Source organism: Myzus persicae, unplaced genomic scaffold (genome assembly GCF_001856785.1).
Source record: "Myzus persicae strain clone G006 unplaced genomic scaffold, MPER_G0061.0, whole genome shotgun sequence".
NCBI lineage: Eukaryota > Metazoa > Arthropoda > Insecta > Hemiptera > Aphididae > Myzus > Myzus persicae.
The window spans coordinates 214,606-240,034 of record NW_019103015.1 but is presented as its reverse complement, the minus strand read 5'-3'; the positions used below and the strand labels follow the sequence as shown (position 1 = coordinate 240,034).

Here is a 25,429-nt window from a genome sequence, read left to right as displayed (position 1 = left end):
ACAATGCATATTAATACAATAAAGAATTTTCAGTTTTTGTCAAGTTATATTTATAAAAATAATTTGAAAATCTTCATCGAGTTGTGTCCTTCATAACGTTTACATATACGCAGTACGCATGCTGATGATGACGATGATGATTGTGAGACTTATCTAGAGACATTTATCCAAATAAGCGTTGTTGGAGTTGTTTAATATTGTTTTTCTCAGTACAAAAATACCGATCTAGATGCCTTCTTAATCATAACATTTGATTGAAGTTATCTATGGTTAGTTAAATTGACTCATCATAGACGTTTTCAAACCCTAATGTAATTACTAGAATTAAAAAACTCGAAATAATCATATTCTATAATCTTCTACTCAAAATTATAATCGATAGATACTGTCTAAACTATAATATTTACTACTGTTGTACATATACCTACCTAATTCTTTAGATAAAATATCTTTTTTCAATATTATTATTTTTTAATTATTAATTTAACAACTATTTATTAAAAATTACCATTTCACTTTTCTCGACCCGTAGTTATATTGATAAATAAAATGTGAATAATTTACTCTATTCTTTAATAAATACATAAGATGAATATTCCCAATACGATCTTATCTCGGTGTGGTCGGTGTGGAAAATAAAACTCAATTAAAACATTCCTAGAAATATACAACAATATTAAGTAACTATCATAATTATGATAATAATAATAATAACAATAATAATAATCATTATTATAATTTATAATTGTAAATAGATACAAAAAAACGCAGTAGTATAAAAAGTTATTAATAACTACCGTAATTCCATTTCTGTCGATGTACAAAGAATGCCCATGTTTGAACATAACGAAACCGGTGAAACACGATTGCGCCCATTCTATTTTTTCACATGTAAAAACCGCAAAACAAGATTGATTTCCGTGAAATCAATCTTTAAATTTAAGTCGTGTCCTTCTTAAAATTTCTCAATACACTACTTTAAGAATGCATTCGAAGTGGTAAAGTCAAATTTTAAGTTAAAAGTTTGAGTTTACAGAGTGGTAGCGGTGCTTCTAGCGATCAAGGAAGAGCAATACCCTAACACTGTATACAGTGGTTGTAATAGCTATGTTTTTTTACAATAATAGAGCTGGAGGTAATAACATCCATTATGTGGCTTAGTAAAAGTCGCTACTAGGTGGTGATCTTAATTCGGGATCTCTAAATTTGAGTAAGTGGCAAAAGTGATGATGGCTCTGAAATGGGCCGTTTTCGTTCTGGAATTCACTGGAAGTCGTACTGGAAATATTAATCTGGTTTATTATATTTGGTATCCGGCAGCGAAGTGACCACCGTTTCGGTAAGTCGTTCATGGCCGATGACCGTACAGCTGTCTACTGGAGCAGAGAGGCTGTCGTTTTTCGTAGTGATTTTCATTGGAGGGTTTTTTTGTTTGTTTGTTTTCAGTATATGAGGAACAAGCAAGTTGTTTTGATTTGTTTACCTTTAGTGCAGAAGTGACTGGGATGGTTACAACAACACTTTACGCATTTAGGGTGATGACCGTATCGTAGAATAGAGTGTCCAAATCGTTGGCACGAAAAAAACTGAATTGACAAGGTTGATGTTTGACGTCTTACTACAGTTTTTAAATTGAATATTTTTTCTATGGTACAGACGTCTTTTACATATGACGAACTTTTTAATGATATCGCATCAACTGATATCCTCTTGTCGTATTTTTGGAAATTTCATATGAAGTTTCGTTCAAAACCTAAGTAAACTAGTTCTTTGAGAGGTCATTTTAGGTTACGTCCAAGAAAATACCTTTGATTACGATTTTCAGACATTTTTAAACGTGTGCAATTTAGTGCGAATCGCGGGTTAAAGATAGTATTTTTTGGACTACTTGAATGTGAAAAGTGTGGAAGTTAGGGCATATCACTTTAATTTTTTAGGGTACGAATGTTATTAAATTGATGAGTTCTATAGTTGTGTACAGTTCTTTGGAATTTATGCATTGTGATACGTTAGTTTTTCATACAATTAAAGTTTGTGCAATACGTACCTTAGACAAGTTAGCTCCATTGTTTCTTGTATGTTTTCCTTTTTTACGTGAGAAGTTGGCAAGGTAGATCCAGATCATGAGAATGATGTGTCTAAGAGGCTGCTCAAGAACGAGTCAATAGAGGTGTAATCTTTGTCGTGTTATTCAGTCGAAGTAAATTGCATCTGTATCCACAGTTTCTTCGTGGTTTGTTCGTAGACAGTTGGGGAGATGGACACGGGTATTTATGTTCAGTGCGTTGTTCTGAGCATTTGCTGTGGCTGGCAGATGTTGCCTCTTGAAAAGAGAGTAGTGAAATGAGCAGTTAACTCATATATTTTTCGGTTATTTTCTCGGTGGGTGTATTTTTATGTCATATCAAGCTTTATTGTTTACTGGTTTTTTTGGGTTTTGAAATAAATTGTTATAGTGAAAGAATACAGTGTATTATTCAGTCACATTATACAGGCGTATCGTGGTTTTGGTATAGCTCAGTTCACTGCCAAATTTGCGTTGGTGTACCTCATTTTGTTTTCAGTGAACTAATTCGACAGAGATGGACAATTTTCCTGCGGTTGATTGTATATAGGCATAATATGGTATTTGATATGGTTTGAACTATTATCTAAGTGTTTCTGATATAATATCCAATCATCAGAAAATCATTGAAGAAGTTTTTAAGTACCTAGATATACTACAAACATACATTCAAATCTCATAATTGTTTTAAGATATAAATTTGTTCAAAACCATAATTGCGACGATTTGATTTAATGTATTCTTAAACCCCATCTGCTTGAGTCACCAATGGCAAAAAATACTGTTTTCTGCTATAACTATTATGCTAATATTCAAGCTGTGACAAACTGCAACCATTTACTCGTATAAACAAAAATGTCAATTGTAAATCAATATTCCTTTCTTAAATATGCAATAAAATAAATTAAAGATCATTTATCCAGATAGCAACTATATTGTCTCTCTATTTTTGGGGTCCAAGCAAGATACATTGTAAACATTTCATTAAAATTGGTTAGTGGTAGTAGTTATAAGCTTGTTCAAACATCGTGACATGAGATTTATATATATAGTAAAGATTTCTAAATCGTCGATACAAATTTATTTGTAAAATTTAAATTTTTAAGAATTTCTTACTCAAAATAGTTTCCTAATGTTTAGGAATATTGTCAACATTGCAAATTCAAACTCTTATAAAAAATGATTGTGGATTTACGTTTATTTCTTTTACTAATTTACAATAACTTGCGAGATACCTTTTATTAAATTTTCAAGTATTTCGACTGATTGGAAAAGTTTTTATCTACAATAGTTAAGAAAAAAACTAATAAAAACTAAAATTTTCAGTGCCTATTAAGAAAAAAACAAAATTATTTTGAAAATTAAATAGTGTATTCAAATGTAAAAATATAAACATTCAATAAAAATGCAAAGTATCTAAATTAAATGGTTGTTTTGTTTCACTAGTTAAACCTTAAAGAATATTGAGCACAGTCCCCGTTTTCATTATTTTGTTGTTGTAACAACGCTATTGAAAACTATCGATAATTTTATATTTTGACCATTTTTAATTCCAACTAGATTCACTTTCCAATATTGAAGAATTATTTCAACTACTTATAGTGTAGCATACACAAACAATAAACGTGAAATTTAACATAATTTTCCTTTATAAAAATATATATTTATTTAATGTTTTCATTAGTTTCAAATAAAAATTAACACATTACACAATAATATTGTTAAACTTGTATGAAAAATAATAGTATGTAGCTTAAGCAAATTTCCAGAGTTCTTTTTTTTTTTTGGCTCTATTATACTGTTTATCCATTTTAAATGAGAGTGTAAGAACGAGTAAATCTCTTGCTGGTTAGGAAGGCCACATCCACCTGGCCCTCCGGCGTAGGGAAATCCAAAACTGCATACTCCGTATTGAACGCCATTGCATATCATCGGACCTCCACTGTCTCCTGTACATGTTGTTGAAATGCCGTTCGGTACCAGACATAAATATTGTTTCCATGAAGCTTTTATTTCTACACTATTTTAAGTTTAAAAAAATTGTAAAAACATTTAATGAATTACTTGCGTTTATTACCTGTCGTGTAATTGACAAGCTGTTTTACCATAAACGACATCATTAGTCATCATATAACCTGATTTACCTGTCGTTCTATTATCACCAGTACCACCAAATCCAAACAAAGTACAACTCAACTTTTTGCCTCCGTCAAAATCTTTAGGTGAGCCACCAATTTTTATAAATGTCTTGATATTTGGGAATGATTTTTTTAGCTGAATTAAAATTTGATTATGAAATATAATATATCGTATGAATCTATGAATATGTGTGAAGTACCTTGGCTTACATTTAAATAGAATACTAAAGTTTAAAGGTCATTGATGTAGGTTAATATATACAGAAAATATACAATGAATGATAAAGTATAATATTTTTTTTCACACATCAATATAAATCAGATATTATTGATATAGCAGTTACGAGGGTTGAGCGTGTAAATAAAATAAATACATAATTGTGCACATTAGTGAATAATGTTACTAAACTTGTGTGATGAACCTAATTAATTTACTGCAGTACGGAATAGATAGGAGTTTCATTTGGCAATGATTCTAATTGCATAAGTAACAAAATCGGTACTATTTAGATTTGAAAGGCCAATGACAGATGTGAATAACATTTTTATTTTAACAAAAATATATTTGGCCATACCTGTAACACACAAACATCTCCCCGGGGAGCAAAAGGATTTTTTATTGGATCATAGTCTTTGTGTTGGTATATTTTTGAAACCCTTTGAATAGGTCCATTAACTAATGGTGATCCTTGAATAACCTATATAGACATGAATAATTTAGTGTACTAAGAAATGAATTATTTAGTTAAATACAATGGAAATACAGAATAGTTATATTTACTTGTACACCACTTGCCTTTTGACCATGACAACAGTGAGCAGCTGTCAATACGAACTTTTTTTTTACTAATGAGCCTGTGCACCCACTATATTCAGGTCCATTATAAAATTTAAGACACATTACGTATGGATATTTTTTGATGTCAAATATTTTGCCATTGTATATAAGCCCATTATTGAAGTGAAAAGTTGAGTTATGTTCAAATAATGACACTATAATCAACAGAAATAAAATTATTGAAATAGTCATCGTTTCTTAAAATACTGATTTTACATACATATTATTAATATTTATGTATTACAAAAGGTGGTATAGTAAATAGTTACAGTAAACAATATTGTAGAATCATGACAACTACACAGCTTTATTGAATATGTATGATAACAAATTTTTAGTTACAAGGAAGAAGTTTGCATCTTATAAAAGGCGACATAGACTCGTTACAGACTTGTGTAACTGGCTGCAACTGAATACTCCCTTGAAAACAGAGAAGTTTTGTATTATATTATGTAACAGAACAATTCTGTCACTACATAGAAAAATTACTTTACAGGACCACAACCAACCGCAGTGCGTTAAAGGTATAAAGGACTTTGAAAGTGGTTTATAAACCACCTTTGCTTTTCACAAAGTCGACAACCTTACGCTCTGAAAGATTAAATCATACCCAAAATAGGTATACTACTTTTGTATCCGTAACTTATGAAACAACAATATTATGAAAGAAACCCAATGCATGCTAATTTAAGCATTGTGTATATTAGCCGGTAAGAGACACAGTATATGTACCGGTGACTTTAAAAAAAAGTTATCACAAACATTCTACTTTTTTCAGCTTTCAGCATATATGTTCAGTGTTCTGAATAGTAGTTTAAAATATCAGTTCCAACAGCACCAAAAAACTAATGTCCATCTCAACAGGAGCTTTGCTATCACCCACTCATTACGCAGAACAATTACATTTTTAACTCTATCACTTCCAGACCACTAGCTAAGTGATGAAGAGTGCTTAAACATCAGGGTCCTATGCCATGCTGAACCACAACTATCTTCAAATTATCCTCGTTTTGTGGTCCGAAAATAGTTATTTAACTTAATTACTAGAAACGAAATCATACTCCATCATTATCAGGGACCAATAAACTTAAACAAACATTCACCTCGACCACTTCTAGCTCTATCTGAAACTCAGAGCCCCACTCACATTATCTGATCGCGTGTCTGAACAAAAATACTCAAGGAGCCTAGAGCCCGGAACTAAAATTACAGTCCCCATCCGACATGAAATGCTGTCAGAGGAATCGTACATATCGTCGGAAACAACGTCAGAATGATGCAAGTTTGCGACCATCGCCGTACGGTCAATCTGTATGCCCGTCAAACCAACCCAGCCTATCCATGGTGAGTAATAGCCAATTAAGTCTTCTTAATTTCTGGATTTTATGATGTGACCACAAAAGTTATTGCAGTAGAAGACCAAATCAAAATTTTCTGTCAAAATAAATACATGTAGAACGACACAATTATTTCTAATCACGAATAAAGAAATAGTATAGTTCCGCCCTGCCAAACCAAAACATTAAGAGTTATCATCAAGGGAATTAAAAGTGACATTCGTGAAGCTGAAATCATGGAGGAGATTAAGAACTTGGGATACGAGCCAAACCTAGTGAAGAAATTAACAAAAGATAGGATTTTATTGATTTCACTATAAAATCCATAGACGGCCAAAGAAATATTCCAGTTGAATGAATTCTCTTACGTGAATTTTAACATTGAACCTTACTAAGCAACTGGACACGATGAGTACTTTTCTTGCCAACGATTTGGCTACTTTTCATATCAGTGAGACTATCCACTATGATGCATCAAATACGGTGATGATCATATGAAAAAAAGTGTACTCAGCCAAAATATGGTTCAGAAAAATGCTATGATTGTGGTGACGAACGTGCCGCTAACTGATGATTACAGAGGATGCCCATACTACAACCAAATAGCCTGAGAAAAGAAAGAACAAATTAGAGAAATCAAAATCAAAACCACTGATAAAATCAGCTCAACATCGACCACAAAAAAAATAATAGCAACTAAACCAACATTCAAGCAAGTCACCAAAACAGAAAACCAAGAGTATTAAATATAAAGCACAAACTCCTTAATTATATTTCCTTCTTGTATTTTACATTATGAAGAAAAAAATTAGCAATTGGTTATTAGGTAGGTACCAATTTGAAAAATTCTCTCGCCTATACAAAGCTAAAAATCAGAGGAAAATATATATTATGCAAAATATGGTTAGAAATATAATATTTGTTCAAAAAATTAAAACAATCTTTCAAGTGTCGCATGTGTATATGAGGATGCGTCTATAGTATGTGCCCACTGCCCATGTATATGTATATCGAATTATCCCACACTCCGTATGGTAAATTGTATTATATGTTGCATAGGTACTGTAGAAGTATTGTATACTAAAAAGACTATATTAATATCAATAAAAATATGTTTTTTATTTATTGACTAATGATAACAATATTATTGTTACAAATGTATTTATTTTATAATTCACTTGGACACTAGTAATACAATAAGTAGAATTAAGAGTTGCCGAAAACAAATAATTTTAAAATGCTATTGTGTGTATATACAATATTCAATATACCAATATTTCTATTCATTAAATAATAAACTTTTTTAGTTTTAAGTAGGTATATCTAACTTCAAATGAATAATTTTTTTTTTATTAAAAAACAATTACTAAAATCATTAATTTCTGTTTAAATATCAAAAATTTCATCCTAATTGTAACTTATTGGGAATTTTTTATTCAGTTTTCAAATCCCATATATAATTAGAAAATAATTAATGAATTTCCAACTCAACTTCATTTGAACTGTTTTCATGATTTTGATAACCGATGTTAGAATACTAACTTAACTTCAGAAGCTTCTAATCAATTACTATGGATTAACTCTCAATTTTTTTTTACGCCCACAAACTTGTGAAAAACTTAACTTAAATTTTCAAGTTTTTTGAGAGAGTGAAATTTTTTTTAATGACAATAATTCAAAAAAAAAAACTATTAAAAATCCAAAATTGTCTTATGCCCATAAATGTTAAGACATTTTTACTACCAAATGAAGAGTTGACGGTCACAAAAAAATAAAAATAAAATACATTTTGTTAAATCAATATATTTACGATCCGCTCAGCATTTAATGTTCAAAGTAAAAGAACAAAACTATTTACAGACAATATGTTCTCTCAATTCAGGGCTAAGAACACTAAACATATTTGAAGCAACAAGTATTACACTAATATTATCCATTAAAATATTTTGCAGCATTTAAGTCATAAGCTCCCAAATATTTTTTTACCACTTCTCGAAGAAATCCTAATTATGTTTCAGATATTAAGTACGAAACTGAAGGATATTTGGTATTAACTTTGATTATTGTAGCATTGTTTAATTAAAAATACTGAACTTATTGAGTATAAATAGTATATTGTACAAGTTACAAAATACTTTAGATATTTAGAAAATACCCAGAAATAAACACTGAACAATTTATTTTTAACAAGATGTAATATTATTATACTTCAAGTGCTTAATAACTTAAATTCGAGTTTTTCAAATACTGTTCATTCTTGGCGTCGCAAAGTGGCTTGTGAAAAATATTCGAGCGTAAGTAATATTATTAAACATGAAATGCGTACCCTCTCTCCCCTCCCAATCAGTTAAAAATCTATGAGACGGACGGTTTGGCCCCTTACAATTTGAAGAAGGTAAATTTATAGTAAATGTGTTGTGTAGGAATTACATAAAATTATGTAAGGCAAAAGTGTTAATAATTTTCGTTAAATTAACGAGTGAAGACAATTTAATCGATCACCATAATGTGTATTTTAAGGGGCTGCAGTGGGGGCAACAGTTAAGTGGCATATACATACATTGTGTGTGGGAGCGAGGGGGAACAAAAAGAAAAATTTTAATTTAAGTACCCGCACATTTAAATTATAAATAACAAAACATATATTTAACACATTTTATATCAAAACCACAAACAATAAATTATAGTTTAATTTTAATCTTTTATTTTTAGACACTTCATCAATAATTACTTCTTCGGCACAAATAGGAATATGTATTTGATAAGTATGTACATTTTCCATCTTAATACAAAATTGATAATATTTTAGTTTAAATCCCATCTGTTCATTATATTATTATTTCTCAAAACTTTTTCTATGTAGGAACATTTATTATTAGCCTCGTGGATATGCGGGCGTCGTCGTTGCAGCGTTGTAATTATTATAATAGTGTGCCGTCTGTTAGATGTGACGTAATCAAAACTAACAAAAATAGTAGAAATTCTTTTTTACATAAAAATTACCCCTCCCCGATCCCTCACACTATATCACAATTTTATAAAATACTAAAAAAAGGTCTATAGGGGGATTTTACCACCACAGGAGCATAAGCTCCTGCAACAGTGTGGTAAACAATATTCTATTCGCCTTTGTTTGAAGCTCTAATTATTTTATTATAATGTATAAAACAAATTTTTTGTTTTTTTTTTTTGGAGTGAAGTAAATCATTGAGTAGTGTGATATAAAAAAACTGTGTGACACTTAAGCATATCATGAAGGCAGGTATACTATCGTGGCCAGTGGCAAAGGTCCTAACTTGTACAACTTTTCATGTAACTAACGCCCAGGTATCCATATCGCTTATTTGATCTTAGCCAAATCAACAACCTTACTGATAATGTCCTCAGAGTAGCAACCCTTCCAGAGGCTTAACTGGTTAGGACTGAGTTCTATTGTCTGATCGAAGTGCCTTTGGCTCGTTGAGCCTTAGAAGAAGAGTCCTCTCAAATAATGTAAAATTGGCATTTATTATGCATAAATGTTAACAGCTAGACGGGTTGGTCACGGACTTGTCTAGTCACTTATTAAAAATTAGTAGTATAGCCTGTCTCCTTCTAATAGGAAAACGGGAATCTCGTAAACATCGGCTGAACGTTTTAACAAGTGTTTCAGGAGATTCTCCAGCAATTGCGAGTCGGGAATACCATCCAATAAAATGTCCCCTTCCCCCTTGACAGGTGGTACACAGATAACATGAGCCCTTGGTAGAGATAAGAGGACACTTGCTGTCATGGTTTGTATTATTACCATCAGTGGTTGGCCGAGAGATGGTAGAAGCTGTTCGACCGCCCATTGATATTCGTTGCCAATTTGTGATTGGTCTGTCAGGAAATAGATGGTCAGCAATCTAACTTTTGCGTCCTCTAGCAACTAACGCTAAGGCTGTTTTACCCAGCCATCCTGAAAATATCCTGTAAGGCACACCCAAAGATCATTATCAACAGCTGCGCAAAGAACGACCCAGTTTAGCTACTTCAAGTTGTTGATCGAGGCACGTAGAATTGTTCATGCTTCCTTTAAGACTATCATTTCCACTGTTCTGCGACCAGGTCCTTATCTCATCACTATCTTAAGATAGATGCACCTAGTCCTGATGAATATAGCTCTGAGATTGGAAATCTTCTGTTTCCACCAATAATCTGTTTTTCGTATGCCGGTTCCATTGTGTCTTCTATATTCTATATGTCTTTACTATCGCAAACTTTAACCGGGTAGTCACACAACGTCGTCCGATAAAGTGGGATCCTTCAAGAGCCCCTCATTCATATTACAAAGAGCTTATCGTGATCAAGTTTACGGGGAGTCCATCCAAGATGGTCACCACATCTCCTGGATTCGTCATCGATGAATACTTCATCTCAGAAAATTATGTTTAATGCAATGCAGTGGTGGTTGCTAGAGAGTAGCCATCGAGGACCCCCTCGTCTACAACCTCAAACGGGTTAGATCCTGTGAAAGTTAAGTCAATAGCCAAAGTAGGTGACCCTCCCTAAAATATAGGGTGGCTTGCAGCTCAGGATCAAAGACTTGTGGTGAAGTCTCTAGAGCTTATTTCAGTCATCTAGCCCAATACGTTAACATGACATTGAAACTGCCGGCTACCGAGAGTTTGTACTCATTTTCTCTTTTTCCCTACCTTATATCATGGCTGAAACCGTCCATTTTAAAGCGTGCCGTACCTGTGTTGCTGTTGGGGGTCTAGTAGCAGCTGAACACTTTGGTACCTTTAAAATGAACTTAAGCGAAGCCCGGACAAGATACGGACTCCTTGGCCACAATGCTTGCACTGGTAGTCAATGCAACTGAGCATCTTAAGTCTGAGCTAGACTCCCTGTTCAGATGGTAATTCTGATGTCTGTTGTGCTCGCTGAGGAGGAGGAGGACGATGTCAATGTCAGACATGGAGCTTGATAGTAGTTGCTGGCCGGGCTGCTTAGCCCAGTCGCTGTGGAGGTTGATCTACAGGCAGTGAATCATCGCAACGCGCCCGTTCAAGCGTCACTAATTACTTGTAAAATCTCTATTTAAAGAGCCCAAGATTTGTGGTCTTGAATGCCTTCATTCTAGATTTGTACGCTCCTGATCCTGCCTCATGTTCAAAGTGCCCAGTGTTGGCTTTTTCGCATGAACTTATCGATCTTTGTTCAAAATACATTCAGTGCAAAAAAAATACAAGACTCAATGTTACCACCAAAGAGAACAGCAGTTTAATCATGCAACAATGCATGCTATCGCTACGACAGCCACCGCTGAACTGTAACCTATCCACCCCTAGTCTCGTATACTTTAAATACTCGTAGTTTTCCATGTGTTATTGTAGAGCTGAACCTATCTCAAATTTGAATTTTGTTTAGTATTTCAGATAATTGTGTAAGTACCTACATTATTATTACTCAGATTCCACAGACAAAAAAAAAATTTTACTAATGAATCCGCATTTATAAATTCAAATATTTATTTATTTTTGAACACTGTGCTATGTCCATAATATTATAGCTATGTACAGATAGTGTTACGATGCAGACCACACGTTGTCCGCCGCACTCGTGATAATAATGTTATATGTATACTATGACATTTCCGTTGCAGTCACGACAGGTTTAAAATTTCCAAATGCGGAAAAGTCAAATGTAATATGATGATGATGAAGTAGGTACCTTGGTACCTATATTATTATTATGGCAGGTCACACGTGTGCTGTTGAGCTGTCATTTTTAAATTCGCTGAAACGTGACTATATTTTTTCCAATTCAGCTTGCAAATGAATCGCTCCCGCGGCGTTTTGTCGTATATGTATTATTTGTAAGTGATTTATACACACGTTTTAAAAACGAAGCATCTTAACCCAGTGTCGGTTAATATAATTATTGATAATACATTATTAATGTAATTATGTATTAAACATATATTATTAAATAATCACATGTTATTACATTTTATCGTAAAAAAAAAATAAGTTACAAATACACTATATAATATTATATTCTTAATTCTTTAAATAATATTACAAAGCTCATCTACAGTTTAATGGATAATTCAGATTTTAGTCTTAAGCGCTAACATAATTGCATAGTTATAGAAACATATTATTTTTATGAAAAAATCTGTATATTTTTTTTACATACTAAAACAATATAATGATATACATAAAATCTTATGCTATGATCATCCGGTTCAAAAACTCAAAAATTGAGAAATTAACGTTAAATATACCTATTATAGGGTTAACTTTAGAAGCATATTATTTTTATGAACAATGTTCTATATTCATTAACAATCAAATAAATAATAAATATTAAACAAATATAGTATCCTATTTATGTATTTTAGTTACTAAAATTAATAAGAAAAATTTTCATTTTATTTTTTAAAGTTCTAATCATAAGAAAATCGTGTGATTCGATTAATTTATTTAAATATTCTAAGTAATTGTAATTTATAAGCTATTTTACTCTAAAAAATGTGGATTTTCACATACAAAAATAATATAAGTTATAATTATATAACATCGTAAAAGATCATTCAGTTAAAAAACTCAATAATTGTCTGATAAATGAACGTTATTTGTACCTTTAAATGTAAACATGTAATACGACGACTATAATATTATAATATTACCTGCTGATTTTATGACGTACCTAACAGTAAATACCTACGGGAAAACACAAAACGTTCATTGTAACATTATTTAAATTCGTAAAATTACAGTACATCGTGTAGGTACCTACTGCATTATAACAGGTTAGTGGTTCATTATTGGGAATCATTAAATTATCTCATTCGGCTCGTAAGTGTTTTGTTCCAAATATGAATTTCTTAGATATATGTATACATATTCGTTCAATATAATAGGGACTCTCGTGATTGCTGTACACTTTGAGAATATTATTACTTAATTTCGTTGTTTGAAATATTACGATGCCGACACAGACAATAATTTTCTTTTTAAGCCAAAGTATGAATGAATTTAATATTTAACATGAATGAAATCATAAAATCACACTAACAATATCTTACTATAAAGTATAAAGTTTGTACCTGGTGATAAAACGCAGATCAAAAATTATATGTATTGGTGAGCGTGGTGACGAATCCTTGATCTGATCTAAAATAAAATGTTGCGTTAATTTTCTAAACCCTAATGAATCCTTTAATTGTTTTCAATAAAAATACCAATAGATAATACACAATATTTAATAATAGTATTATTACTATGTAAATCAACATTTTTAGCGGTAGTGGTTTATACTTAAAATATAATATTCCAATCCGATACATTTTTGATAAACAACACGAATAAGAATAGGAAAATTGATTTTAATAGATTGAAAAACTACAAACAGTATTCTGCTCCAGAATATGAAGTTTAAAATACGCTTGATCGTTAAAAAAAGCTGAGAAAAAAAATGAAAAAGATAACGATAAAAAATAGTAATAAGTAATGAATATTTTTTTAGGATAATATAAACATTTTAACGACTTCAAATGATTTGAAAAAAAATATTTTCAAAAACTTAAATAGTGTTTGAAATAATTTATGTCTTACGACAATTAATTTGATAAATGTTAACATTTAGACACATGTCCACACATAGACATACATTTACACGCTACATTCATAACGTACAGCTCATCGGTATTTTCCCGGAAAACCCCCCCACTACCGATCGAGTTACACACTATAATACACTACTGAAAATTGTGTTACACAGTCGGTCGTTGAATAGTGGACACAAAATACGAGTGTTAAGTATAGGGCTTGTTTTTTCTGGTAATTGTTTGACGTCGGATATTAAAATCGCACTGTATAGACATTTGTACCGATGGTAATAGATTTTATTGTAACATAATAATTGATCGAAATCATAATAATATGTGTAATGCACTACTGAGGTTTTTGATTAAAATTATACGAACACGGTATAGTTATTGTCACCGACATGAGAAATAGACACAACTGGTAAAGCGTTCCTTTTTCCGCCCTACACAGACCAATTAGGTGTCTACGTGATTATCAATGATAATGTAACAACAGGCTGTTGCCACAATACTTTTGTTCACAGATATAACAACTTTAAACGTTGAATAACGACTTCAATATTGTCCCGTTGGAACATTATCCATTATTTTGTCATCTGTGTGGCGTGTACTTATCACTGTCCACAAACAAACAATTGGACCGGACTTGTTTCGGCTGGACATGGTGTGAGATCGAAATTTTGGTTATTAAAAAACCGGGCCATAGTAATACTTCTCATCGGTGCCGCAAACCCATCATTCACACACTCACTAATACACCATGTGTTTGCAGATTGTGTTTTGCAGTCAGTCGTTGAATAGCAGCGGACATCACTTATTGTGTATAATATGTATAACCTGGCTTGTATTGGCTGGAGATAGTTTGACGTTGAAAAGTTGGTTATTCAAAATAGGACTTTAGTGAAATTTGTATCGATTATAGGTAAAAGATTTTATATGTAATAGAATAATTATTTAATGTCGTAGTATATAACACGCTGCTGAGGTGCTGGGTTAAAGATATAATTGTCATCGACGTACAACGGACAAAGATAAATTACTCGCTATAAAAGAAGGAAATTTTAAGTTACGCTGATACCTATATTTAAAGTACCTATACATTTTTTAATTTTTTTGTAGTAAATTTCACCAAATACATTTCAGAAATAAATCGTTATTATGGACCTGTATCGCGTTAAGCAGACGCTATTCTTAAGACACATTATTTTAATGATGTAAAATTAGACGCCCAGGCGACACCTCAATAGGCGACTGTCGAAAAATAGTTTTTGTTTTGGTTGAAATTATTTTTTTTTTTTAATTTAAATTATATGGTTGCATATATCTATATGTTAATAAGTAAATAATGATATAATACACCCATGTAGTAAATAATAATAATAATACAATAAGTTTTATTCGTATACCACGATACCTAGTATAATAATTTCCACATCATTTTCACGTTTTGAGTCCTCGTTGTATCAATTTTTCCACCGTCGAAAATTTTCCCTTAAACACTATGAGTGCAATTTACTTCACTTCTTTTACCTTTTTTTCACTGTGAGCGTGATTTAAAATCGCCCAAAACAACTGGCAGCTTGGTATTTTTCTACCCAAATCTGACCTACAATAACTACAGGATTATCATTTATCAATATGTCTTACATCTAACAGTTATTTGAAAGTTGAGCCGGAGAATTCACGGCCTATTATATTGTCTGCCGACGGAACACTATAATATTATCCATTTTTTCGTAACCTGGGGAGTGTGGTTATAGATATTCTCAAAAAAAAAAAAAAACTGGACCGGCCTTGTTTTTTCTGGAAATGTTGTTGGTTAATAAGCGGACGGTATAATTATTGTATGGATCAGGGTTTGAGATTGCACCCGGTCTGCGGAGGATAAATAAATGGACCGAATCTTATCCACATTTTGATTTTTATTATTTGTCTCTGTGGAAATATAAAAATAACTTCTTAAACAAAAAAAGTCTTCTGTATCTCGAATCGAAACTTTTTTTCAAAATCATCAGGATTTTCTAATAACTAATTGACTCCTGGTATAGATTATAATATTTATTTACAATAGTATAATTAATTTATGTTGTATGCAATGCGCTACTGAAGCGTTTGGTATAATATTATAAGAACACGATTGTCACCGACACGACGTAGGTAATACAACTGCCGGTGACTCATTCCTTTTTCTACCCGACACAGACTATAATTACGTGATGATCGATATGTCTGCTGTCTGCAGATAGTGATTTGAGAAAAGAAGATTTTTTTTTGTCAACGGAGAGTGATAAAAAATCCATTAAGTTATCAGTGGTTGTCTTATGTACCTATTTATGGTATTTACGCAATAATGGACTGCATATCAAAATTAGTAAGTATTAACTTATATAGTATCGAATGTTACCACAACGTGTATGAGTATTGTCAATTATACAGTACATTGATTCATATTGTATGGAAATATTGTTCTTATTTTTATTTTTAAGTATTGTATATATTCTACGTTTTACAAATTATGTGTTTTTATTTAATAAAACGCGTTTTAGACTTGTGGGTAGTATCCTCAATTCATATAACAATTTTATTGGTTGGTAAACTGCAATAATAATTATCTATCTAGATTTAAAAGTCAATGAATTATGACTTATGTTTATGAGTTGTGGGTTAAGAGTTTTTAGTTTATGGCTCAGTATAATCAAAATATGTGTACAGTTTTAAAGCTCCCTATAGTAAACACAATGCTGAGCGCTTAACAATGTTTTTAAGTCTCGAACATTAAATTTCGAAGAAAAAAATGAAAATCACTGAATGTATTATTATATTATCCGTTGTTGAAAGATTATTCTCGCAAAAGATTATTTCGGTAATTAGGTATTCAAAAATACTGTATACATACAAATACCAACTTTGAATATTGAAACGGATTCACTATAATAATAATGTCCGTCCCCGGCCTATCAATTAATTTGTTGTCTGTGGTGTGTATCTATGGCTACCTATGGCTGTTATCAACAAAAAAGAGTATCCTGTAATGTACACAAAAGTAGCCGGAAATAAAAATCAATATTATATTAAAATTATTTTTCACATTGTTGAACAAAACGGCCAGCAATATACGTGTACTGTACCCATTTCGTAAGTTCATTATTATGCATGTTTGAATGTTCAGTTGATTGTGACACCAAAAGAGAAGAGATCGCATAAACAGGTCATTATCGAAATCGTGCCCTACACCATTATAATTAAAATATTCCACACCCATTTTACAGTTCACGCTCAAAATATACTTCAAGTAATTAAAGCGTCCCCTACTTATTTTTCAAGTACTGAAATTGCCCGAGAAAGACCATCAAGGAGACGTGCTGAACATACTTACGACGCATAATTATTATACAAACAACAAACTATTTATTGTTTCACTACACACAAACGGTGTGGCTTGATACATTACATTAATGTTTACCGTCTATAAATATTTTTTTTTTCACCATCAAGATAAATTAGGTTAATTAAGCTTACAAAACTATAGAGAAAAAATTCCATAAATATCAACTCGTCAAAGTGTTTAGAATTGTATAATATGCAACTTAAATTATATTTTTGGGTATTTACTTTATAATACTTAACTATATAAGTGTCAAAATTATAAATGCGCAGAACAAATTACCTAATACAAGCATTCAGACATTTAAACATTAAATGTAACCTTTTTTTCTAATAACAATAATTATTATTGTATTATAGTAGCTTCTTATTAACTACTACTTTCCAAAAAATCTAATTTATAAGAATAATTGTAATAAATTAATAATAAAAAAAACGTATTATTTATGAACAATATTATTTCTACATTGGAAACATTCTAATCAACAAACTCGATTTATTATCAATAATTTGATAGGTAAGAAAAAAACAGCCAAGACAATGAAACTCTTAAAATTTTAATCACTATATTATATCACTTGTAGATAAACGAGTTAAGATTACTCGAGTTTTGTTACTTTTTTTATGCACCGAATGGTTCATATAACGTAACACAGTAACAAACTAAAAACGTATTATTAAATATTTAAATATTTTAAAGTGTTCATGTTTTTAAAGAAATTTTTTTACACACTATTTTATTCGTCATGACTCGTTTTGACTTAAATTGGTTTTAAGTATTTAAATATAAGATGAGTGGAGTTGAGCGCAAGATAGTATACCTATCCCAAAAAATCTTAGTTCACCATTCCGTGCATACAAATATCAAATACGTAAAAGTTATTAGATATTAGTGGTATTACTAGGTAGTGAATAACTTATTCAAAATTCGAAGTTATGCATCGAAGAAATACTCAAAAAATTATTCTAATTTTAAATATAAAATTAAAATTGCATATATATGTTGTTGTTGAAAAAACCCCAAAAAATTACAAATTGATAACGACATTAAAAAAAAACTTAGAAATAGAATTGTATTTGGTTTTTGTTTGTAATGCGACTAAAAATTATGTGAGATTCATATTTTCAATAAAGTTTATAGTTTTTAAAATAATGAGCTATTACTTTCGTTATAAGAATCGTCATGTTTATATCTATAATAATTGTTCAAATTCAACAAATTCAAAAATGTTTTTATACTTGCAATCGTTGAAACGTTCGGGCGAATAATGTATATATGGAATTGGCTTGGCTAACTAAGTATGAAGTCTGAGAGACGAGAGTAACCTCGGTATGGAGCCAACAAGTCCTGTGCGGAATTAAATAACATCCATACTTTTGATAGCATTTTAGTATTTTTTTTCAGCAGTTTAATATTTAGAATATAGTTTCACATTTTTCCTGCTTCTTTATTGTAAAATCTGAAAGAAAGAAAATTACTTTTTACATAGGATCCGCTGCGATCAAATCCGGAGTGGAGAGAAAACGCGAGCAAGCAACAAGAAGATGATTAAAGAACTGTAGGAAGGAAAAAAAACTACCTCAACACTAAAAGCGTATATTATGTGCAGGTATATATATTTATATAAATATATATATATATATATATATTGTATGTATATGCGAGCGTCCCGTAGCTTTGGCCTGATTACAATGTAAAAGTGACTTCTCCAAAGTCCTGTTCTGTAATAGTTAGTGAAATGCCTGCTGCACCGCCATTAATATTGCTCTACTATGTAATACACTGTCGTCATACTTCATCGGTCATGATAATAAAACTATTATATAGTTACCATCCATGTGTAATTGTATCCTGGACGAAAAAAAAAAAAACATAATGAACGAATATTATATTGTGTTCTCCACAACATAGCTTGGTACCCGACAAAGAAAAATTTGTTCGAGTCGGTGTTGCACCGCAACTATATTATACAGTCGAAAATGTAATATATAAACTCATACAAAACGAAATCCAATTAAACTATAATATTACTGTATCGTTTCATTTTCAAACAATTTTGGACTAACTATACTTTTGACTGGTTAATTATTATAAACCTATATTATAAACACCGGGACGAGAGGTTAGATGCATTTCTCTGTTTCGACAATGTTAAAAGAAATCGAGTAGTCGTTATAATAATTAGTATGTCGGCCATAATACGACAAGTAGGCACCTAACTGCAAGTTATATACATACAAGTACTCAATACATTAATTATTTTAAATCAATGTGAATTTGGACTTTATTTTATCAAAAACTTGTATTGACAATGGCACAGAAAGTATTATAACGCCTAATGTCTATTTGTTTAACATAAATATTTATTTAGATGTTATAGAATCGATTCTGAGGGTTGTTATCAATCCATGGGCATAAACGAGTTAAAATGTTAAAGTTACGTTGATTTTAACTTTTTAACATTTAATTTTCATTATCTTAATTTTTAACTTAACTGATTTTTATTGATATTAACTTTTTATAAATAATGAGCTACTTTTAATCAAATCCAATTTCGTTCATTTATAAACAATTCAATAACAAATAAAATAAAATTATTAGGTATTGATGATAGATATTACATGAACATTTACTTTTTATTCTTTTAAACCATATAACTATAGCTGCTTATATATTAAAAATAAATAAATAAATAAGTTCATTATAAGTTTTCAAATAACGTTTAACTTAACTGAGTTTATAGAAAAAAATAAGGATAACTATTGTAACATCAAACTTTTTTAAATGTTTTCTATCAGCTCAACTTAGCTCGGTTCAAAATTATCATTAACTTGCTGAGGCTTGGTTATTATAGCACGACACGTTTATGACGAATAGTTTTGTTTTAAATGTTATAACGAAAAGCGCTTATTGAGGCAGAAAATTGTACAGTGAAGTTTAAGTTGCTGAATATTTTGATTATTTGGAAAGTGGACACAAACCTACATTAGACGGGGGGTATTAATTTGAAATAAAATAATTTTGTACATATAAGTGCGGAGATGACATATTTATCTACTTTGATACTTTAAAAAAAAAATCTAGTAACCATTATAACAAGGATGACTGCCGTAACAAGTCGGCGTTTTGGGTATCTCTACGTACTTACAATATGAAATAGAAGTTATTTTTGATTTTCTTATCAAAATCCATTATTATTGATGATACCGCACAAATGATGTATATCAAAACATTATTATTATAGGTAGGTACGTGTCCGGTTTAAGATAGATAACAATTTAGATGTTACATTATCGATTCTGAGGGGTATTGCATATAACAGCTGTACTATGGGTACAACGGCATTACCTATGTTTAGTGTATGGTTTTATTTTCAATTCTGTAACTGAATGCTCGTCTTAATAAAACAGAAAAGGCGTTCTGAGAGGTTCACGTTGCTGAATGTTTAGATTATTCGGAAAGTCGACGCAAATATCGTCCCCACACAGAGGCTGGTGATTTTTAGTTTTTTACTGAAACGATCGATTGTCGTCGATATAATATAATATCAACTACGTCGAGTCGAGAATAACGGAAACACAAAATATACGTCCGTGATGTGGCTTTAAAATTTGAATGGAATCTTTTATTATTGGAACTGCATTAAACAAAAATAATAAGTATCTTAAAAAACTCCATTGTTTTGTGCAACGTTCGTTGTACAGCGGTACTTAAATTATTGTGTTTAACGATTCAACAACAATACAATTTTAGTGCACAGTGGTTGTGTATTATGCAGCTTGTATATAATAATATGTATTATGGATAAAATGTTGTGTACATACGTCTATGCGTATATATTGTTATCGGGATTTCTTTCGAGTAAAAGATTAGACGATTATTTTTTCGATAAAAATCATTATTTTAAATTATATAATAAATTATTTTATAATTCGTTTTTTTTTTTTTTTATCAAGACTCGACATTTTGGTCCAAGGTCAATATCAACCGGCTCGAATTATATTTTAACCGTAAACACAGCTAGCGTAAACAATATTTGGTTAAAAAATAAATGCGTGGTGACAGTCACTACACAATATTATTAGTGAGTTTTTACGAAACACAATCGGCGTATATCTGTATTTCGTATAATAGTGCAAATAATAATATGGTATAATATTATTCGATGAAAATCATAATAATCGTATTTATGAATAATATAATATTATGTCCAATATGCTGTTGTCGAGTTTATGATTTGCGGTGAATTTATTTTCTCTGAAAGGTTGACATTTACCGGCCTTTATTGGGTTTAAACTTCAATTACGTAAGTGTTTCGCTGAATTCACTTTGATGTATTCTGCATATCTGTGTGATACATATTTATGCAACGTCGTCGATTGAAAAATAATATGTAAACAGACGATCGTGTAGACACGATTCACCCCTGTACGGTACCCACCTAATCATAAAAAATGTACTTATTTTTTGCATGATAATTAATAATCATAGCTACTCGGCCGTATGTGAATTTTCGCGACATTATAATATCAATTATCATTATATAGTTAAAATATTTTACATTGCTCACCGTCGTTTATTTATTATTTTTTTTTCGACTAAATGTCGATAATTTCTTCCCCGGTGAATTCTCTTGTAAGGCTTGTCATATCTCATAATATATTTAATATTATACAAGGATAATAATAACAAGTGATAATAATAAAGCGTATAGTACCTACTCGAATATATTGACAAATGGCGTAAACACGGGGCAATAAAATATATCGGGATCTGATCTGAATCGTCCCTTGAATGCGATAATAGTAGCTTTAAAATTTCATATGAAATAAATAACACACCCGCCTGCGCGTCCCACCCGTAACGATGGGCGAAAACAGTGGCCTATCTAAAACGTTAATAATCTACGCGACGTGCGAAGAATGCTCGCATTCCTAACATTTATAAAATATATTTCTGAAGAGAAAATATGTGTGCAACTTTCGTGCGGTTTGTAATTTTTATCTACTTTTCTTGTATATTGTATATATAACGTATAGTGGTAGGTAATAATATAATAATGCAATAATACTATAATAATGATAATCTGAGTATAAAGATAAATAAGACTTACTGTTTGGGCCGAACAATGAGTATTTACAATTTATGGTCGTACAACGGTGATTTGACAATAATGATTTATCGACAATATTATTATGTTCATGGAGGTTTTGTCGAGGGTTTCAGGACATTTTGGATTCTTATTTCTCGAAGAAGCGCGGAGTGTATTCGTATTATATTATTATAGATATTGTTGGGATTTTTTTTTAGTATGCCCGCCGTAGTCGAGTTTTGAAGCAGAAGACTTGCTACAGTTTCGACTCCGGATGTGTTGTTTGGTATAGACATGGCTGTTTTATCTAGTCGCACCTTTTGTGATCAGGGGGGTGGGCAAGAGTCAGAAATCAACAGTTGTTAATGGCCTGGTGATTAAAAAAAGAACACAGTTTTTCGACAAAATTGATTTTATTTTTTTTTTTTTTTTTAGGAAATTTTGAAAGGAACAACCTATAGGTACCGCAAAGCCTTGAAACGTTCGCAAAATATTATTTGTAAGAGCATTTTTAGAAATGATTGATCTCCAAAATAGTGTTTCGCTTTTATTTATAGACGATTTCATATAAACAAAATCGATTTTTGTGATACAATAGTGATTTGACAGTAACGATTTTTTCGATAATACGTTTATGAGTTCGCCGTGGGTATCTGGAAATTCAAGATTCTCATTTCTCAGAGGAGCGTGGAATGTTCGTACGTACCTATATATACGTTGTTGAGGTATTCTATAGCACCCAACCATCCACAGACTATTATTGAAATTTTGGACTGAATTCTAAATTAGATTTGGAATTTAACTATATACTACTGGAAAATTGGTCGGGTAAATGACATGCTGACCCCGATGCCAGAGCCTGCGCACTCCTACGATCTATTTTTAGAAATAGACACAGGATCCACCGACCTCTTCACTCAGAATCATTTTTTCAAGTAACTTCTATGATTTATCACATCCGTTACAGCGTGACCTACTCAATGACGAGGTACACTCGAAACCTTCTATACTGCACAGCAATAGCTGTACACCAACAACGACACCGGTTTTATTTTCCTTTGTGTTTTTAGCCAAGAAGTCTTAATTTTTCGTGAACAATTTTCGTATTTTATCCATGTATTATTATATTAATAACATAATGGGCATATAGTTATCTTAAGTCGGGAATTTTCAGCATCATTAGGAAGTGAGACGCTTATAATTTTTAAGCGAATTTCGCGGGCCACATTCTTCATAGAAACATGTATCAAATGATTAAAAATATATTTTGAAAAATATAACATGCTATGCTTGAAATTACGTGTTCGCCAGCCTCAAATAAATATACAAGGCGTGCCTCGGATTGAATACTCCTGATATCAGGTATATTTGATTAGAAGGTATACACAGGCGCAGTTTGAGCACACGATAGGTTCAATGGGTTTAAGGATGATATTTCTCAAAAATATAATAATTATAAAAAATGTTTAATATTGTTGTAAATCATTTTTACCTTTGTATAACGTGCGCATTGTAGCATGCCACATAGTTGAGCGCGCACTGTAATTTTTCTCCGTTCATATAACAATAAGTAATATTTTTAATACCATTTCATTAATATTGCCTACCTACCAAGTATTTATTATTGTACTAAATATTATAAAACATTTTATTTTAACACTGTATTGAAATGTATTAATACTGTTTGGTTCAAATTCATTTATTTTTTATATTTTATAATATGAAACCTATACTAAACATTTTTTTATAATTCGACATTTTGTAATTGTGTGATGCAGATTACTAAAATATAGCATTACTTGGTGCCAGGTGGAGTATGGAAAATTAACGAAAATCTTGTATTACATTTTAAAAATAGAACGTGGTGAATGAAAAATAATAATATGCACAAAAATAAAATGAAAAGGGTACAATTATTATTTTTATTATTATTAATATCAAATAAATCAATCGATATTGAATGTGAATAATGGAATCCATTCCATTTTTTGTATAAAAGGAGAAGATCTTCAGGTAATACCTATGAGCTTTCCGAGTAAAACTAGTAGTGGGTATTCGTACCACGAGTTGAGAAAATCTGCGCTATATTGTGCATTGTCAAAAACAAACATTATTTAATATAATAATAATATATTATTAGGATTATATAATTTGTATTTTTATTTGTAAAAATTGTCTGAGTACAGTAAGTATTTGAATAGGTAATATTGGACAAAATGTTAAAATTGTATATTTAAAGTAAAACTCATTGTAGTTGGTACATTACTAGTTTGGTGACTGAAAAACAATCCGTTTGAATTGCGATTTAGACACAAAAACAGTAAAAAAATTGCTGGTTATCATTTTAAAAATAATAAGTTTTTATCGCCGTTTATTTGAGTGTCGGCTCCTGAAATAGTACGAAAAGAACTATCTTTGAGAATATTATACAACTAAAATTCAAAAAATCAGAATTCGAATAATTTCATTATACACTAAATAAGGGGCATGCTTGGCAAATCGCCCTGTATAGTGTGTGATCAATATGTATATACTTGTAGCACGAGCTTATATATTAGTATGCAATATACGCGTTGGATGTTTTGTAATCGGGGGATTTTTATTTTTTTGTTTATTTTTTATTTTTGTTAACGAATCAATGCAATACGATAAGTGAAAATAAACTTGAATATCAAAGTAAATCGTTTCTGTTAGTTAAATCGTATTAAGGTTTTAATGTTTTTACGGTATATTATTAAGTATGAAATGGCGTAGCTGTACGGTATTATAATGATATTATATTAATGACGTACCACCGTTAATAATAATAATAATAATAATAATATATTGCTTATTGTGCTATATTATATTCTATTGTGTACATATTATTATTGGAGTATTAAAATGTGGACATATGAGGTGCACGCATAACCTTTTATTATAACATAATATTTGGTTACCCACGTGGCCACGTAACATGTATGGATATTATTACTTTTCACGGAAATAATTTAGT

General features: G+C 30.9%; 1 protein-coding gene across 1 annotated transcript; it reads right to left on the bottom strand.

The window, feature by feature from the left end:
- Positions 1 to 3,751: 3,751 nt before the first annotated feature.
- Positions 3,752 to 5,233, bottom strand: LOC111033565 (chymotrypsin-1-like). The gene is made up of 4 exons (XM_022314356.1): positions 4,985 to 5,233; positions 4,779 to 4,901; positions 4,143 to 4,339; positions 3,752 to 4,085 (listed from the first exon to the last, which is right to left on the bottom strand). The coding sequence occupies exons 1-4, from the start codon at positions 5,231 to 5,233 to the stop codon at positions 3,752 to 3,754; spliced, it is 903 nt and encodes a 300-aa protein (XP_022170048.1).
- Between the last annotated feature and the right edge of the window lie 20,196 nt (positions 5,234 to 25,429).

Coding starts and splice junctions, on each gene's coding strand:
- LOC111033565 (XM_022314356.1), bottom strand. CDS start 5,233: ATGACTATTTCAATAATTTTATTTCTGTTGATTATAGTGTCATTATTT. Junction 4,902..4,984: donor AAAAGGCAAGTGGTGTACAA/GTAAATATAACT, acceptor ATGTCTATATAG/GTTATTCAAGGATCACCATT. Junction 4,086..4,142: donor GCTTGTCAATTACACGACAG/GTAATAAACGCA, acceptor AACTTAAAATAG/TGTAGAAATAAAAGCTTCAT.